Source organism: Petaurus breviceps, unplaced genomic scaffold, assembly GCF_028583685.1.
Source record: "Petaurus breviceps papuanus isolate PSGF00001 unplaced genomic scaffold, PetGlider_PUasm1.0 90925, whole genome shotgun sequence".
NCBI classification, from domain to species: Eukaryota; Metazoa; Chordata; class Mammalia; order Diprotodontia; family Petauridae; genus Petaurus; species Petaurus breviceps.
In genome coordinates, this window is record NW_027187380.1 from 36179036 (window position 1) to 36199512 (window position 20477).

A 20477-nucleotide genomic window follows, 5' to 3' on the forward strand; every position below is an offset into this window, starting at 1 on the left:
AAAAATAGACTAATCCAAATGGCAAAAGACATCCAAAAAGCCATTGATGAGAAGAATGCCTTAAAAAGCAGAATTGGCCAAATGGAAAAGCTCACTGAAGAAAATAATTGCTTAAAAATTAGAATGGAGTAAATAGAAGCTAATGACTCTGTAAAAAAAATCAAATTATAAAACAAAACCAAAAGAATGAAAAATTGTAAGACAATGTGAAAGATCTCCTTGGAAAAACCACTGACCTGGAAAAGAGATCTAGGAGAGAGAATTTAAAAATTATTGGATTACTTAGAAACTATGATTTAAAAAAAAAAAGAGCCCAGATATCATCTTTCAAGAAATCATCAAGGAAAACTGCCCTGATATTCTAGAACCAGAGGGTAAAATAGAAATTCTAAGAATCTACTGATCATCTCCTGAAAGAGATCCCAAAAAGAAAACTCCTAGGAATATTGTAGCCAAATTCCAGAATTCCCAGGTCAAGGAGCCAGAACGAAACAAGTTGGGTATTGTGGCAATACAGTCAGGGTAACACAAGATTTATTAGCTTCTACATTAAGGGACTGGGGGGCTTGGAATTTGACATTCCAGAGGTCAACAGAGCTAGGATTACAACCAAGAGACACCTACTCAGCAAAACTGAGTATAATCCTTCAGGGGGAAAAAAATGATATTCAATGAAATAGAGGACTTTCAAGCATTCTTGATGAAAACACCAGAGCTGAAGTTGTAACTCGCACCTATCAGATTGACAAAATTGATAGGAAAGAAAACTGACTAATAGAGGAAGAACTATAGGAAAACAAGGCTATTGATACATTTTTGGTGAAGTTATGGAGTTAGTATACCCACTGTGGAAAGTAATTTGGAACTGTGCCCCAAAAGTTACTAAACTATACATATCTTTTGGCCTTGAAATAACCCTGCTAGCTCTATACCCCAAAGAGGTCCATGAAAAAGACTATACCAAAATATTTATAGCAGCTTTATAAATAATGGCAAAGAACTGCAAACTAAGGGATTTCCATCAATTGGGGAATGACTGAACAAATTATGTTATACATAAATATAGTGGAATACTATTGTGTTGTAAGAAATTATAAAAAGGACAGTTTCACAGAAACCCTAATGAGACTTATATGAACTAATGTGAAATCAAGTGAGCAGAACTAGAACAATTTATAATGGTAACAAGAGGATGAAAACAACTTTGAAAGACTTAAGAGCTCTGATCAATGCAATGATCAGCCATATTTGCAGAGTACTACTGATAAAAAAAATATTACCTTAAAGATAGGTGATGTATTCAGCATGCAGAGTGAAACATATATTTTTGGATATGGCCAAAGACAGATTTTTCCCCCTCAACTATGCATATTTGTTGTTTACTCATTTCAATTCGGTCCAACACTTTATGATCCTTTTTTTTAGGGGGGTGTTCTTGGCTCATTTTACAAATGAGGAAACTAAGGCAAACAGAGTTAAGTGACTTAGGGTGTAGCCTATGGTCACACAGCTAATAAAGGGTTTTTTTTTCTTTTTTCTGAACAGGATAGTTGAAAAGAGAGAAAATAAATGTTTTTTCACTCAAAAAAAAGAAGAATAGGAGAAGAGGGAACTTACATTGAATGATCTGCTTTCTCAGTGAATTAAGAGGGGACCTTTAACTGACAGAGAGGGAAAGGAGGAGTTTCAGAAGGTTTAAGAAGGGAAGAGGAGGTATGGAATAGCTTTTTGGGGGAGTGAGATAGGAAATCAGGGAAAAGGAAAAGGACAGACTTTGTGTAGTAATGAAGGCCCTATTAAAATTGGATAACCTGAATTTGTACTTTATCTAGACTGGTTATGAGATTCTTTCAACTCCATTTGGCAGTGTATGAGTAGGAAGGGAAAAGGAGAATGGTGGAAAGAATCCAGAGCTGAAATTTGGCAAAGGGATGAGCAGTGTTTATACAAGGTGGCAAAGGATCTTGGAGCAGGATAGACTTTAAATGGCTAACTATTTGGTTGATATTAGGGAGGAAAATGAACTGAAAGTAGAAGTCAAGAACTGAGAAAATGGAGGGGGACTGGGGTTTTTGATGAAGGCAAATAATAGGTTTAGGAGGAGTTAGGCATAGAGAGGGGTGAAATGATAGAAGGTTAGACAGAGGAATATCCAGTTACCTAATTAAAGAGAAGAAACATGTATAGGTAATGTTAACTATATATATATATGTGTGTGTATATATATATATATTGCTTTGTAGAAGGAAGAAATAGGTCAATGCTGAGAACTTCAGAGAATAAGGAGTTGGTGGAAGCATCTAAGTGGATATTGAAGATGATTAGTGAAAGCACAAGAGTTGGGGGTGAGGTAAGTTGGGGTTAAAGAGAGCTATTAGCCACATGCTGAACTCCTTAAGAAAGGAAAATGAGTTGGTAAGGGTAAATTGGAATTGAGTAGAAAATTTTGATTGAGTACATTTCAAGTACATTGATTGAGTACATAGATTGCAGAATAAAAGATGTAGAGTACAAAACAAAAATTAGTATTATTGTTAGATATTATTATAAATATTGCTATTATTGCTGGTATTTCTATATTGCTTTAAGATTTGCACACTGCTTTATATTATCATCTTATTTTATACTCACAGTAACCCTAGAAATTAAGTGTTATTATTATCCCCACTTTACAGATGAGGAAACTGATACAGGTTAAGTAACTTGCCCAAGGGTCACACAGCTATGAAGTTTCTGAGTGCAGATTTGAAGTCAAATCTTTCTGACTAAAAGTTAAGTGCTCTACCCACTTTACCACCTTGCTGCTTGTAACTCCCCCTTCAACTAATGTGTTGGGTAAATGAGAAAAGGCACAACAAATGCTAGAGAGGAAAACAGGGATTCTAGTGTCATCAGAGGGGAGGCAAGTCTCATTGAGGTCTGATCAATAGAAAGAATGTGAAAGGAGCAGATCCAAGATGAAGGGAAGTTTGTTGACTTTGGATCAGAAATTCTAGAAGACATGGTGGAAGAGGTAGACAGTGTTGGAGTAGAATATGGATAGACTAGAATTCAGGAGAATGGATGATGGGACTGAAACAGAGTTTTCCTAAATGTCTGATTATTGATAAGGAAGAAAAGAGGAAAAGCCATAGGAGTAGGTAGTACAAAGTAGTAGATGAGGAGAAAATTTCACAGAATACCAGGCAGATTTGAGATTTCTGTAACTGTTTGGTAATGGTCTTTATTCTCTTCCTTTCCTAAATAATTTATAAGTGTCATCTTTAAAGTATAATTTGCTGTATCTGAATCTTGAATGAAAAACCCAAGTAATAGTTTGTGTTATGAAGCTAACTAGACTCAGTAGGGATTAAACTTTCAACTTGGGCCTTAGCAGCATGTTTTAATAAATGTTCTAGAGAAAGGCCATGTAATGGGAATGTAAATTTTGAAGATCTTCCCTGCCCCTAGGCTAAAGTGCACCTGGAGCCTGGGGTGGGAGGCTTGTTTTTCAGTAGATACTTCTTGATTGGCCAGTGAGTCAATAAGGTTGTTACATTCTCTGAGCCAGTTGAAGGCTATATAAGCCCTGATGTGTAGCTTTGTTTTGGGGCTCACTTTGAGAAGTGTTCTGTGATTTGATATGGATTCTGGGAAGCCGTTGTCCAGAGCCCCCCGGCTTTGAAACCCAGATGTTGTTGGTATGGATGTAATGGTTGGACAGTTTGGAAATCTGTCTACTTGATCTGTTTTTGTCTTGATAATTCTGTCTGTATACTTTGAAGTTCGGGGTGCTGACCTTTTTCCCCTGAACTAGGTGAACGATACATATCTGACTGATTAAAGTAAGCTTGTTAATCCATTTTGAGTTGCTTTCCTTTATCAAAGCAGATCCAAGAACCTGTGCTGGCAGACACCCTGGGGACACTGGGGTGCTTGCTGCTACAGGCCATCATCCCATTATCTTCTCCTTCAAGAATGAACTTTGAGATACACAGACTTCTTAGCACCCTTTGAACTCCACACTTTTGTTTTCAGGTTCTGACTCTGGCAAGCAATGAAAGAATCTCCTTGAATCCAACTATGAGACTCCTGTTTGAGGTTAACCACTTGCACACAGCCACCCCCGCTACAGTCTCCAGAGCAGGTACATGTCTGATAAATGGAAGTACCAAGTTGGAAAAAAAAAAATTCTTCAACTTTTGCACATGCTATGTTACTTCCTGGGGGGTTGATAAAAGGATTGGGTGTTAACAAGGCCAGCAAAACCTAGATCTTGCCTAGCCTTCTGCCCAAATCTGGATTCAGTTTGATTATTTTTCTGGTTAAAGTACAAAGTACTACAGAATACTAACTACAAGGAGAATTATCTGGTTTTTCCCATGGTCATCAGATTTCAGTATTCAGATGAGACAAGCAGAGTATATTCTTGAACAAAAACATGTTGTGTGTTTATATCATATTCAGAGATAACTCTGTGGTTGAAGAATGTAGTTAACCTCAAAGGTAGTCGTTTAACATATGAGGGCAGGTGTCTGTAAAGTACTTCATAGCTAGTTCCTAGACACCCTATCATGAAATATGATGTAGCATTACAATTCTAGTAGAAAATATTAATGGTGGGGGTGGCTAGGTGGCACAGTGAGTAAGGTGCCAGCCCTGGAGTCAGGAGAACCTGAGTTCAGTTCTGGCCTCAGACACTTAACACACACACGAAAAAGGACTGGCCGTGTAACCTTGGGCAAGTTACTTGGGCCCAATTGCCCTCCAAAAGGCAAATATATATACATACATACATACATATATATATATATATGTATATATATATTAATGGAGATATTCACATCTTAGATATTATTGAATCTTAGACTACTCAGCCTCCAAAATATGAAATTTCTCAGCTCTCCCTGTATCTGACAGTAGAAATGATTTATCTATTCTCCACCCAAATATGAGAGACTCCTAAAGGCTTTCTTAGCATCAGGCCCTTTTTGAATCTCAAAGCTGTGGCTTTGTACTGAGTAAATTTGTTCTCCTTCAAATCCTAGATAAAAGTCCCTTGTGTGAAGAAAAATGTTCTACTTCTGTAGAATAAACCACACACACACACACACACACACACACACACACACACACACACACACACATAAGACTTCTCTTTCTTGTACCACCAGGAATACTGTACATAAATCCCACAGACCTGGGCTGGAATCCTCCAGTGAGTAGCTGGATTGACAAGAGGGAACTACAGTCGGAACGAGCTAACTTGACCATTCTGTTTGACAAATATCTGCCACCTTGCCTGGACATACTCAGAACAAGGTAAATCAAAGAACAGGGAACAATGTGGATTAAACCTAGAAGCTACATTTTTAGTTCTGTCAAACATCTCAAGTAAACTGCTAATATACTAACCTCTTCTTGAAATTGTATGTCCTAAGTCATTGTTCTCTAAGGTAAGTCAAATGGAAGAGAATGATATACATTGGGATTTATCATATTTATGCCACCTACTGCCTCAGACAAGGGGTCTGAATCATGACGAACACCATGGTGGTCCTTATGACTACTACACAGATCTTCCAGGCCAAGAAGGGTGGTCCTTTCTTAATATGATCTGAAGGCTCTCTTAGTCTTAGTCTGAGAAGAAGGGGGCTCAGGGATCCATGAGAAAATCTAGAGATAAAGATGGGAGCTGATACTTGGAATAAGTCTAGCTTTCTGATGCTGGATGTGTCCAAAGTCTTATTCAGGAACATTTCCTTCTCTGGGATTCAGGATTAAGACCGTTGTGAGAGATTATTCAAATACCACTCCCAAACCTGTGATAGTTACCATACTCCATCTCTTTCTCTTCACACAATGCTAATTATTCTTGCAAAGATGTGAACAGCTTTCTAAGCTAGATCCGTACTAGTATGTTAATGGTCTTTTCCCTCTTCATCTTACCATTCCAGCCCTAGAGTTGCCAAACCCAGGGCATTTTCACTTTTGATTTTGTTCTTTCTATTAATTTTGGTGTACTGATAAAGTGCCATAGAGTGTAAACATTGTATATATGTATTACCTACATGTTATACTGACCTCAGTTCTTTCCCTCCAGGATCTCCATTTCATTATTCATTCCAGCAGCTCAAGGTAGTATCCTCAAAGAGGTGGCCACGTAGCTACTCATTCTCAGGATAGCAGGGACAACCTTGTGATGGGTGAGGATACACTCCTACTACTCACCATTGTCACTCATCTATGTACTTCCTATTTACAGTCAGTCGCAATGACACTTAAACATAAAACATTTACTAAGCAATAAGGAAAAGCAAGAATAATCACAATATTTTTTCAGTGGAAGGGGAAAGCAGAAATATAAAAGTATAGCCATTTATCCACACACTTGGATCATATTCTCCTACAAGTGTCTGAGAGAGTAAAGTGGACATATATTTATAGAAACTTAGAAATGATGCACATAAGTAGAAAAAGCTATATGGTATTCCTGGAGGTACAAAAAAGAGAAGTCTAATGTATATTCCACAGAAGTGGAACATTTTTCTCCACACAAGGGATAAAGGAGACCAGACTAATTCAGTACAAAGCACACAAGTAGAGAAATTCATATGACCAGAGCAACTTCTGACTGAACTCCAGGCTGGATGTCAGTGATTTCTTGTAGAAAATAATCTGTACCACATATCACCTGCTCCCTTTCTAAAACTCTATGATCTTCTGTTAGGTGAAGGCATTTTTCTGACGTCAAACCACTGTTAAGCTCCTTTAGTAAATCCACAATATTATATACCTTCATTGAAAGAACAGTTCTCTAGTGTCTGGAATCTGCCAAGCTAAACAGGTCTAATATTTATGGACCTTAAGGGGTTCTCAAATCATACATGTCAGTAAAAAGCAATGCAGGCAAGCCCCTGAGAGATTTTGCTTCTCTCCAATAAACTACCTGGAGGTTTGATTTTTGTCAGCTCTCTGAGATACCTATGCCAAACCAATTACTACTTTGCTGAGATTCTTTTAAGCAGGGGCATTATCTACCATCAGTTTCTCTCTTGAGGGTATTGTGTTATCTTTTCATTATATCTTCTCATCTTCTCACTTATTTTCTTCTATAATTTTCAATGCCTCAATTAAATTCATTTAATGAGTGGTAACCATCTATATCTCAGGTTGATAAACTCAAAATTCTATCAGGAATAACCATAAACAAACTTCTCATACCACCCAAAGAGTTTTATAGTGTTTTTCTCATCTTTATCTCCAAAACCCAAAAGTGTCATATATAAATGTTTATAAGCAGCAATGTCTTGCAGAGACCTCAACCTTTGGTCACTACTTTTGTCTTTGAGCTATTTTCATACAAGTCTTCTCAGCATATTTATCTGGGACATATTTTTATCTCAGATCTTTATATCTGTCTCAAATTGCCTTTATCACATAAGTGGCTTTTATTGCCCCTAATATAAAAGGAAAAGTATTGTAGATGTATGTAGCACTGATCCTCATTTTGCGAATACATATATCCATCCATAAGACACTGTCTACAGAATTTAAATACACATCATTCCCGTATCTTTCTATATTGAATTAAGATCTTTTTGGTTATGGTTCATTTTTTTCCCGTGCTCCATTTTCCACTTTGTAACTTATTCCACATAGTCAGGCCTTGAATGTGAGAGAGCATTATTATAGGACATGGATATTTTGCATGGGCGACTATCTTGTCTGGTTGTATGGGTTCAGTATGATTTTGGTTACCCAGGATGTGTGGAGGCCTAGAAGTAACTAGGGGATTTCTTTTTTAATGCTTTTGATGGCCAGCCCAGCCTACCCCATAGCAATAAAACCTACCGTATTTACTTTATCTTTCATCCCACCTGAACAACATGAAAAACAAATAACTACCTGCACAGTGTGTCCACAAAAACATTACATTTTATATTTAAACAATCATCAGTATCTTAGGAGAGAATAATTTCTGTTGAGTCATGAGGTAGGAAGTCAGATTGCAAGATGAAAGAGAGAATGGGAAAAGGAAATGGAGATAGTAAGGCTATCTAGGAGTTTTTCTGAGAAAGGGAGGAGAGAGCAGCTAGGTGGTGCTGGTAGGTAGAGTGCTAGACTTGAAGTCAGGAAGACTCATCCTCCTCAGTTCAAACCTGGCCTCAGACACTTAATAGCTGTGTGACCTTGGGAAAATCACTTAACCCTGTTTGCCTCAGTTTGCTCATCTGTAAAATGGTCTGGAGAAGAAAATAGCAAACCCCTCCAGTAACTTTGCCAAGAAAATCCCAAATGGGGGAGGGGGGGTGGAATCAAGATGGCAGAATAGAAGCAGGACCTCCCTGCTGTTCCAGCTCCAACCTTCCCCAATCCATGTAAAAAGGGGACTCTAAACAAACTTTGGAGCTGCAGAATCCACAAAATGACACAGAGAAGCTAACCTCCCACTGAGGACAGCCTGGCAGGCCAGCAGCAAGTGGCCAGTGCAGTGCTCTGGGAGCTGAGCCCAACCCCATGCCAAGACTTTAGCCCCAGAGTGGGCCTGACCAGCACCGGCCAGAGGGATTCCAGATCAGCAGCAGCTGTGGCCATTTCCAGATTTATCGACACAGATGCACAGGACAAAGTGAAAGGTCAGTGCAGTCTGGACTTTGGGACGCAGTAAGTGGGAGTGCATGGCCGCTGATATGCAGGCACAGCGAGCCAGCACCACATGGCAGCTTCAGCTCCTGGCCTGCAGAGTGTAGGGGGACCAAGCACCAGTCTGAGGAGTAATTGCTCTTGCTTTAACCTTCTTGGATCTGGATTGCAGTCTAGGGTGGAGGTCCTGGGGTGTGTGTCCAGCTTGCCAGAGCATGTGGAGACTTCAGAGAGGGCACCCATCTAATACCTCTGGCAGCTGAGAAAACCCCAGCGATTGGGACAAAAGTTCCCCTGTCTGGGGGCAGAGTCCTACTGTGGCAAAAAGCCCAGGGGTCAAGTGACTGAGGGGGCAACATGACCAGGGAAAGGAAACAAAGCAGACAGAAAATTCCAACATTAGACTCCTATTTTGGGGACAAAAAGGAGGAAAGCATGGAACAGGAGGAAGACAGTGAAGACAGAACTCCTGCACCAAAAGCTTCAAAGGAAAATATGATCTGGTTACAGGCCATAGAGGACATTAAGAAGCAGATAAGAGAAGTGGAGGAAAAATTGGGAAGAGAAATGAGAACGATGCAAGAAAATTACGAAATGAGAGACAACAGCCTGACTGAGGAAAATAACACCTTAAAAAATAGATTAACTCAAATGGCAAAAGAGGCTCAAAAAGGCAATGAGGAGAAGAATGCCTTAAAAAGCCAAATTTGCCAGATGGAAAAAGAATCTCAAAAGCTCAATGAGGAGAATCATTGCTTCAGAATTAGACTGAAGCAAATGGAATCTAATGACTTTATGAGAAATCAAGATGCTGTTAAATAGCTCCAAACAAACGAAAGAATAGAAAGCAATGTGAAATATCTCATGGGAAAAACCACTGTCCTGGAAAATAGATCCAGGAGAGATCATTTAAAAATTATTGGACTACCTGAAAGCCATGATCAAAGTAAGAACCTAGAAATCATCCTCCAGGAAGTTCTCAAAGAAAACTGCCCTGATATTTTAGAACCGGAGGGGAAAATAGAGCTTGAAGGAATTCACCAATCACCTCCTGAAAAAGATCCCAAAAAGAAAACTCCTAGGAATATTATAGCCAGGTTCCAGAATTCCCAGATTAAGGAGAGAATATTACAAGCAACCAGGAAGAAACAATTTGAATATTGTGGAAACACAATCAGGATAACCCAGGATCTGGCAGCTGAGGGATCAAAGGGCTTGGGATATGATATTCTGGAGGTCAAAGGAGCTGGGATTAAAACCAAGAGTCACCTACCCAGCAAAACTGAGTATCATGTTTCAGGGGAAAATATGGTCATTCAGTAGAATAGAGGACTTTCAAACATTCTTGCTGAAAAAACCAGAGTTGAATAGAAAATTTGACATTCAGATACAAGAAGCAAGAGAAGCATGAGAAGGTAAACAGGGAAAAGGAATCATAAGGAACTTATCAAAGTTGAATTATTAACATTCCTACATGGAAAAACAATAATTGTAACTTATGAAATTTTTCTCAGTAGCTAAAGGCAATAGACATATATATATATATGAGGGTATATGGGCATATGAATACATATGTGAATGTGTGTATATATGTTTACAGGTATACATAGATAGAGGGCACAGGACCAATTTAACAGGAAGGGATGATGCTTAGAAGGTGAAATAAGAGGTGAGAGAAGAATATAATGAGAGGAGATGGGGAGAGACAGAATGGAGTAATCTGTCTCATATAGAAGAGGCAAGGGAAAATGTTTACAATGGAGGGGAAGAAGAGGAAGGCAAAAGGGAAGGGGACAACCTTATTCCCATTGAATTTGGCTTGAGGAGGGAATGAAATACACACTAAATAGGTTATCTCACCCTCCGGGAGAGTAGGGGGGGAAGGGGATGAGAGGGGGGATGATGGAAGGGAGGGCTGCCTCGGGGGGAGGGAAGTTGGAAGCACCCACTTGTGAAAAGGGATGGGATCAAAGTAGAGAATAGAACAAGTGGGAGGTGGGATAGGAGGGAGGAAAATATAGTCAGTCTTTTACAATATATCTACTTTGTTATTGTTTTGCATTAGCCACACATGTACAACCTATACTGAACTGCTTATCTTCCCATTAAGGATGGGTGACAAGGGAGGAAGGGAATGAATCTGGAATTCAAAGTTTTAAAATCAAATATTTAAATATATATATATATATATACATATGTACATATATATACACTATTATTAATACTATTTTACATGTAATTGGGAAATAAGATATACAGGCACTGGGGCATAGAGATCCACTGGAAAAGTTAAAAGGGGTATGGGAGAAAATATTGGAGAGAGCAGATTGGAGAAGAGGATATCCTGTGGGACTGCTATTTTGGGGCGGTGGGTAGGAGAAAAACAGGGAGAAAATTTGTAACTCAAAATCTGGCAGAAATGAGTGATGTAAATCAGAAGTTAATAAAGCATTTGAAAAAAAAAACCCTAAATGGGGTCATGGAGAGTTGAACACAACTGAAATGACTGAATAAGTAGCTTAAATATCTGTAATGGTAGAGGCACTTTCCTTACTAAGAATTCCCTATACCAATAAAATTACAGGTCTACACCAAAATCTTTTATTATTAACAATCATAATTGATGTTTATAAGATGCTTTCATATTTGCAAATCACTGAATAAATATTATATTTCAAATCAGTTCATAATAACCCTATGAGTTAAATATTACTACTTTCAATTTACAGATTTAGAATGTGAAACTCCCAGAAATTGTGACTTACCATGGTTATACAGTTAGTGAGAAAGGCAGGATTTGAACTCAGTTCTTCCAGACTTCAAGTCTAGTGCTCTATCTGTTGCATCATATTTTCTAATTGTGTCTTATTTTATTAAGAATTTTATTTATATTTTAAAAATTGCAAAATAAAGAAATTTAATATGAAGTCTTGCAAATAACAGTAAGCATATAGTGTTATTAAATTGTCTTTTAATTCTTACCAAATGACCTACATAAAATATTCATAGTTATTTTATAATTAGAGTTTTATATTTAGGTTTTCCAAAATTATAGTAATAAATAAGTTTTATATTTTATAAATATAACTGTGTAGTATAAAGTTTAATATGAAGTTTGGGGGAGGGAGCAAAAGTTATCATTTTAGTTATTGTAAGCATTTAATAAATAAAACTATAAGAATATTTTGAGTAGTATATTAAATTACCCCAGGGTTCACAGTGAATTTTCATAGTTGTTGTTGAAAGAGTTTTGCGGAATAAAATTAACTACAAAATGTTGTTATAAGAAATAATTTTCATTGGGGTGGCTAGGTGGCACAGTGAATAGAGCACCAGCCCTAGAGTCAGGAGGACCTGGGTTCAGATCCAGCCTCAGACACTTAACACAAAAACTAGCTGTGTGACCTTGCGCAAGTTACTTAACCCCAACTGCCCTCCAAAAAGCAAAAACAAAAAGAGTTCTTGCAGGGGCGGCCAGGTGGCACAGTGAGTGAGAGCGCTGGCCCCCGCGTGGTGTCAGGAGACCCGGGATTGGTTCCAGCCTCAGATACTTGGCACCCACACAAAATAACTGGCCGTGTAACCTTGAGCAAGTTACTTAACCCCAATTGCTTTAAAAACAAAAAAAAGAAAGAATTTTCTCAGCCTCAGACACTTAACACTTACTAGTTGTGTGACCTTGAACAAGTCACTTAACCCCAATTACCCTCAAAAAAGAGAAAGACTTTTCTGGAAGAGGAAGTGGGAGGAACATATAGGGACACCTGGATGTTTATATAAAGACAAAAGCAATCAGTACAAATCAAATAATGCAAAAAACCAGAAAGCTAAGCAATAAAGATCATTGAATGATTACAGTCAGTTGCAAGTATTACAACAAAGCCTTGGGACATTTTCAGTTTCTCTTCTCCGTAAGAGCCATTAATTAACCATTTTACATTTCCTGTTCACTGGATCATTGCCTTGTTGTGGAGAAGACACTATCATAGCTCAATGAAATTATGAGCTATGCCATTCATGATTACTTGAGAAGGACAGGTCATAGTAGAGAGTCTTGACAAAAGGTGATCCCCTGGAAAAGGAAATGACAAATTGCTTCATTATCTTTGCCAAGAAAATCTCATAGACAGTATTAAAATGATAAAAGAGATAGGATAGAAAGATCAACCCCTCAGGTCTGAAGGTGTCCTATACATACTAGGGAAGAGTGGAAAACAACTGCAGGTAGCTGAAGCAACTGGGCCAAAGCTGAAAGGGAAGCTCAGCTGCAGATGCATCTGGTAATGAAAGAAAGTCTGATGCTGTAAAGATAAATATTGTGTATGAATCTGGAATGTAAGATCTGTGAACCAAGGTAAGCTGGAGGTGGTCAAATAGGAGATGAAAAAATTAAACATCAACATTTTAGGTATCAGTGAACTTAAATGAATGGGAAAGGGTGAATTTAACTCAGATGATTCCTACATAAACTACTGTGGGAAAGAATCCCATGGAAGAAATAGTGAAGCCTTCATAGTCAATGAAAGGGTGAGAAAAGTAGGTATAATCTCAAAAATGACACAATGATATCTGTTCAGATCCAAGGCAAACCATTCAACATCACAGTAAATACAAATCTGTGTTCCAACCACAAATGCTAAAGTGGCCAAAGTTGTTTATTTTTATGAAGACCTACAACATCTACTAGAAATAACCAAAAAAAATGTCACATTCATCATGAAGGATTAGAATGCTAAAGCAGGAGATCAAAAGATAATTGGAATAATAGGCAGGTTTGGTCTTGGAGTACAAAATGAAGCAAGGCAGAGATTAATAGAGTAATGTCAAAACTCATTGGTTATAGCACCCTTTTCAACAACCCAAAGGAGATTCTATACATGAACATCAACAGATAGTCAATATAGAAATCAGATTGATTATATACTCTGCAGCCAAAGGTGGAAAAGCTCTATGCAGTCAGTTAAAAACAACGGCTGGAACTGGCAAAATTCAGACTTAAATTTAAGAAAGTAAGGAAAACCATCAGACCATATGGGTATGACCTAAATAACATGACTTATGACTATGAAGTGGCAGTGATTAATAGATTTGAGGGATTCGATCTGGTAAATAGAGTGCTTGAAAAACTATGGACAGAGGTTCACGGTATTGTACAGGAGTCAGCCAAAGATAAAATCCCAAAGAAAAAGAAGAGCCAAGAAAGCAAAATGATCATATGATGAGGCTTCATAAATACCTGAGGACAGAGGGAAAGTGAAAGTTAAGAAATACTCAAATTGAATTCCAGAGAACAGAATGAGAGATAAGGTTTTCTTAAATAAGCAATGCAAAGAAAAAGAAGAAAAAACAGGATGGGAAAGACAAGAGCCCTCTTCAAGAAAATGAGGTGTCCAGGGAAAATTTCATGCAAAAATTGGCATGATAAAAGACAAAAATGTTGTTTGGACTTAACAGAAGCAGAAGAGATTAAAATGTTGTTAACAGCAACGATATCATTTTTGCCTTTTATCAATGGTGTAGTTACTGACCTAGAGCCAGACATCCTAGTGAATGAAGTCAAATGGGCTTTAGGAAACTTTGCTAACAATAAGGCTAGTGGAGGTGATTAAATTCCAGCTGAGCTGTTTAAAAGATGATACTGTTAAAGTCCTGCACTCCATATGCAGTAAATTTGGAAAACACAACAATGGCCATTGGATTAGAAAAGATCAGTTTATGTCCCAGTCCTAAAGAAGGACAATGCCAAGGAATGTTCAAATTAGCAGACAATTAGACTCATTCACACACCAGCAAGCTTATGTTTAAGATTCTGCAAGCGAGGCTTCAGTAGTACCTGAACTGAGAATTACCAGAACAGCAAGCAGGTTTTCAAAGAGGCAGAGAAGCTAGAGACCACATTGCCAACATTTGTTGGATTATAGAGAAAGCAAGGGAGTTCCATAAAAACATCTATTTCTGCTTCAGTGACTACATTAAAGCCTTTGACTCTGTGGATGAAAGCAAAATGTGGCAAGTCTTTAAAAAGATGGGAGTACCAGATCATTTTACTTCTTCCCTGAGGAACTTGTATGTAGGCCAAGAACCAACAATCAAAACCCAAATATGGAACAACTTATTGGTTTAAGACTGGAAAAGGAGTACAAAAAGACTATATATAGTCACCGTATTTGCTTGTCTTATATGCAGAATACATCATGTGAAATGCCAAGCTGGACAAATAAAAAACCTGAATTAAGGTTGCCAGGAGAAATACCAACAGTCACAAACATGTAAATGATACCATTCTGATGGCAGAAAGTGAAGAGGAATTAAGAAGCCTCTTGATGAAGGTGAAAGGAAAGTATAAAAACCGGCTTGAAGCTTAACATTAAAAAAAAAGAAAAGGAAAAAAACAACCCAGAAACTAAGATCTTGGCTACTGGTTTCATGGCAAATAGAGGGAAAAGAACTTGAAGCAATGTCAGATTTTATATTCCTTGGCTCAAAGATCATTGCAGATAATGACTACAGCCATGAAATTAAAAGACACTTGTACCTTGGAAGGAAAGCTATGGAAGATTTGAAGAGCATATTAAAAAGCAGAGTTCTGTATAATCAAAGCAGTGGTTTTCCATGTTTGACTGTGAGAGTTGAACTACAATGATAACTTACCCACCACCCTGGTACAGGCCTCCTTGTCACTTCATGCCTAGGCTATTGCAGTAGCAGTGTGGTTGGTATCCCTACCACAATTTCCACACTCTGCTCCGGTATCCATTCAGTGCCAAAGTGATTTTCCTAAAGTGTAAATCTGACCATGCCATTCCCCTACTCAGTAAACTTCAGGGGCTTCCTATAATCTCTAGGATCAAATATAAATTCCTTTGTCATTCAAAGTTCATCATAATATACAGTCTTCTACCTTTTCAGTATTCTTACACAATACTCTTGAACACAAACTTTTTGATCTAGTGACACTGTGCTCCTATTCCACAAGCAAGATACTTACTTGATCTGAGGTCCAAAGAGAATACTTTACTTGTATGAACTCAAGTGCCTTCTTAGTAACTAAAATATGTGCAATACCCCATAGCTGGTTAATTAGTTAATTACATGACAGTCTACTTGTTATGTAAGGGAAACTAGGTATTGCAATGGATGAAGTGCCAAACCTAGAATAAGAAAAACTCATCTACCTGAATTCAAATATGACCTCAGACACTTAGTAGCTATGTGACCCTAGACAAGTCACTTAACCCTGTTTACTTCATTTCCTCATCTGTAAAATGAGCTGGAGAAGAAAATGGCAAACTACTCTAGTATCTTTGCCAAGAAAACCCCAAAGGGTTTACAAAAAATTTGACACAGAAGAGTGTGTCATTATATGTTTGGCAGCACCATCATCTCTAAAAATGCCATCTATTATATGTGGAGTTTCTTGTTCAAGATAGTTTGGATCACATATTTTCTCTCCCAACCACCCCTTGTTATTTTGTTTTCCTTTTGAACAGGCCTGTTTTCATGACATGAGTCATAACTGAGGGCACTCACTGTAGCAGCAAGCACCCCACCATCCCCAGGGTGTCTGCCAACACAGGTTCTTAGATCTGCTTTTCTAAAGGAAAGCAACTCAAAATGGGTTAACAAGCTTACTTTAATCAATCAAACATATCATTTATCTTGTTCAGGGGAAAGTCAGGACCCCAAACTTCAGAGTATACAGGCAGAAGTTACAAGAAAACAGAAAAACATATCAAGCAGACAAGCCTCCAAACTGTCCAACCACATCCATACCAAATCACACTTACCAGAGAGGGAAGCATCAACATCTGGGTTTTTTGAAGCTGGGGGGGGGGGGGGGGGGGGGGGGGGGGGGGTGCTCTCAACGGCTGCCCAGAGTCTAATCTGGTCAAATCACACAACACTTCAAAAAGTGAGCCACAAAACAAAGTCTCACATCAGAGCTTATATAGCTGTCTCCTGGGTCAGAGAATGTAACAACCCTCTTGACCCACTGCCCAATCACAAAGCACCATGGTGTGGGTGGTCCTGAAAAACAAGCCTCCCACCACAGAATCCAGGTGCACTTAACCTAGGGGCAGGGAAGATCTTAAAAATGTACATTCCTATAACATTTCAGCCCCAAGATCTTTCAGACCTATAGCATAGACAATTTACATTTGAATTAGCATTAACATCTCTTAGGTCACATTTGCAAGATACATAACTAAAGTTACCAAAGTGGCCACAGGGCCTTAAACAAACAGAAAGTACATTGCAGGGGGCATCCAGGTAGCACAGTAAGAGCACTGGCTTCAGTGTCGGGATCAAATAGCACCCACCCAGAAACACCTGGCCATGTTACCTTGAGCAAGTTACTTAACCCCAATTGCTCAATAAAAAAAAAAAAAAAAAAGAAAGTACATTGCATTATTACCTCAATTCAAAACAAGTATCCACATAAAGTTCTCTTAGGGGGAGTGGGGTGTCATTCCCCTCACACTGCCCCAGCCCCTGCTTCCAAGTCCTGAGGGGGCTGGGCAACAAAACCAACAGGGTGGGGCCCTTGGGGGTCCATGTCACTTCACCCCACCCACCATAGACACAAGTCCATCCTCCCCCTGGGTCCCAGACTGTGGGATGCATCCAGGAAACACATTCAGTGCCCCTGCTTTGCCTCACAATCCTTATCTTCTCCGGTGGCTGAATTCCAAAATCTTGGGTTCCTTCTCCTCCTGAAGGTGGCAGCTACTCCTGGCTTCTGCCCAAGTCCCTGTGCAGTCAGCTCACCATTCCTGCTCTCAGCTCAGTGAAGTCAGCATGCAGGCCGTTCTCTCCTGCTCCATGGCTCCACAGAGTCACAGCTACCACAACTGGGAAACCAACAATTATCCCAGCCCCCATACTTTCCTTTTACTCTGCAGATCCTGTTCGTGATGCCATTTGTAGCAGCAAGCACCCCAGCGTCCCCAGGGTGAATGCCAACACAGGTTCTTTGATCTGCTTTGCTAAAGGAAAGCAACTCAAAATGCGTTAACAATCTTGCTTTAATCAATCAAACATATATCATCTGCTACACTCACCCGGAAATCTTGTGTGTGTGTGTGTGTGATAATTTTAACTTTTGAGTTGAATGTTATTTAAATGGTTGCTTTGGGGTTTTGTTTGTTTTTGTTTTCTACTCTTTTCTGTGAAATTATTTTCTCCTGTTATTTCTTTTTTAGATGCTCATTTTGAAATATTTTCTTGATCATTGAGTACAATTCTTTCTTTCCAGCCTATATTTTTAAATGTAAGATATTTATGTCTACATGACTTGTCTAAATGTCTAGATTTTGTGTGTGGCAACAGTTAATATCTGTGGGTTCTTTACTTCTCTATTGGGGTGTAGTTCTTGATGAAGTGGAGTTGTGTCAATTCTCTCTATTTTGGAAAAAAAACTTTTATCACTTATATTTGATTTAAATATGTCTCCACTCTACTGTTCCTCTTTTATTTTCATTAAGATTTTTTCATGAAAAAACTTTCTAAGTTTATACAATCAGAATTGTTTTTTTATCTTTTATGATCAAATCCTCTCAGATATTGTTTTAAAGTACCTGATCTTTTTCTTTTCTCTTTTTATGAATTGATCCTTTGTACTCAGATTGCATATGCATTTTGAGCTTTATGTGGTAACTGCTTTCTGGTTTTCCCAATAGTTCTTATCAAAATGGGTATCCTTTCATCAGTAATTTTCATTCTTGAATTTCTCAAACAGTGAAATACTGTTTTCAGTTGTTTCTTTCTCATTTGTTTCACTGACAGACTTTTTTTTCCAGTAAAAAAATAGTTAATAATTTCTGCCACTATCATACAGTTTGAGGTATGGTAATGCCGTTTCTTTCATTTGAACTTTTTCTTATTTTATACCTAGATACTCTAAATATTTTATTCATCCAAATTCCTTTTGTTATTCTTTTTTTCAGTTCTCTAAAGCCCCTCCCCCCAACCTTCCCCAGGTATCTAATTGGTATAACAGTAAATTTGTATGTGAATTTGAAGTACTATTATCATTTTTATACTGTTGGCTACCCCAACCAAAATCAATAAATATCTTTCCAATTATTTGTCTCTGTTTCATAATAACATTTAAACAAATCTTGCTTATTTGTTGGTAGATTAATTCCTAGATATTTTATAATTATTCAAAATGCAATTTCTTTTATCTTCCTGGTTTTGATTAGTATTATATAGAAATATTATTGATTTTGATATATTTATTCTTCATTCTGCTACCTTGCTGAATCTATTATTTATATGAGTGAAGTTTGTTTTTGTTTTTTTTTACTCCTTCTCTGTGGTTTTCCAAGTACACTATCATACTGTTCACAAATAGTGATAAATTTATCTTCTTGTTGCTGTATATAGCTTTATTTTGTTGTCTTATTTAAATGGATAGCTTATGTATGACTATTTCAAATAGTAGTGAATGGTTATCAAATTTGCAAATGACACAAAACTAGGTAAGACAGCTAAGCAACTAGATTGCAAGCATCAAAATCCAAAAAAAAAAAAATCTCAAAGAACTAGAATGATAGGCTGGAGGTAATAAAAAGAAATTTAGAAGGTAAATATAATGTCCTTCAATCTGGTAAAAAAAAAAATCTGCTTTGTAAATTCAGGACAGGGGAGGGAAGGAATTCACATTTCATCTATGTGTCTGTGTATGCACACACACTTGTGCATGCATTCACAATACATTTAATGGACTTCAAGGTCAATATAAGTCGAAAACAAAATAGAAGATAAAAAAATAATTTGATTGTGTGCTACATTTAGAAAGGTACAATGTGTTGAACATTGGAAGTGATAGTCCTGACCTGTTCTATTCTCAAGTATTTTAGTCCATTCTGACATGGACTCCTTGGCAGTTTGATGAAGCCAAACTCTTCTGAGAATAGTTTTTGTTTTGTTTTAGTTTTGATAAATAAAACAACATGCATGAGATTACAAAGGAAACACATCATATTGAAATAGTTATGCAAAAAAAAAAGTTTAAGTTCCCACTCACCAGGTTAAGAATCTCTTGGACTAGTGGGGCTGAGTCAAGATGGTGGAGTAGAAACAGGACTTCCACGGGTCTCCAGCTTCCACCTCCTCCATTTCATGTAAAAGGTGACTCTGAAGAAACTTTGCACCTACAGAACCCACAAAATGACACAGAGAAGCTAACCTCCCACTGAGGACAACCCAGCAGGATGGCAGAAAGTGGCCAGCACAGTGCTCTGGGAGCCAACCCCAGCTCCAGTGGAGCCAGAGGTTTTAGCCGCAGGGCGGGCCTGACCAGCTGCCAGCTGGAGGGACTTCAGATCACCAGCAGCTGTGGCAGTTTCCAGAATTATCAACACATAGATGCTAAGGACAAAGTGAGAGGTCAGTGCAGTGTGGACTTTGGGATCCAGTAGTTAGGGAGTATGGTATGGCCTTTGCCCCCAAGGCGAGAAGTGGCTGAGGCGCAGCCACCATGCATCCACAGCCATGTGGTAGCTTCAGGTCCTGGCTTGCAGAATCTAGAGGGACCAAGCACCCAGTCTGAGGGGTAATTGCTCTTCCTTTAACCTACTTGGATCTGGATTGTCTTATGGGGTGGAGGTCCTGGGGTGTGTGCCCAGCTTGCCAGAGCATATGGAAGCTTCAGAGAGGGCACCCAACTAATACCTTCGGCAGCTGAGAAAACCCCAGCAATTGGGACAAAGCTCCCCTGTCTGGTAGCAGAGTCCTACTAGGGCAAAAAGCCCAAAAGTCAAGTAATGGAGAGGCAACATGAGCAAACAAGAGAAGCAAAGCAAGCAAAGAAGCCCAACTTTACACTCCTAATTTGGGGACAAAAA

General features: G+C 38.4%; 1 protein-coding gene across 1 annotated transcript in view; it reads left to right on the forward strand.

The window, feature by feature from the left end:
- DNAH9 (dynein axonemal heavy chain 9) overlaps window positions 1-20477 on the forward strand; it is a 531344-nt gene that overhangs the window by 243209 nt on the left and 267658 nt on the right. Inside the window, exons 34-35 of the mRNA XM_069076799.1 lie at window positions 4018-4126; window positions 5154-5301. Of these exons, the coding sequence (XP_068932900.1) occupies window positions 4018-4126; window positions 5154-5301 (257 nt within the window). The remainder of the gene's footprint in view (window positions 1-4017; window positions 4127-5153; window positions 5302-20477) is intronic.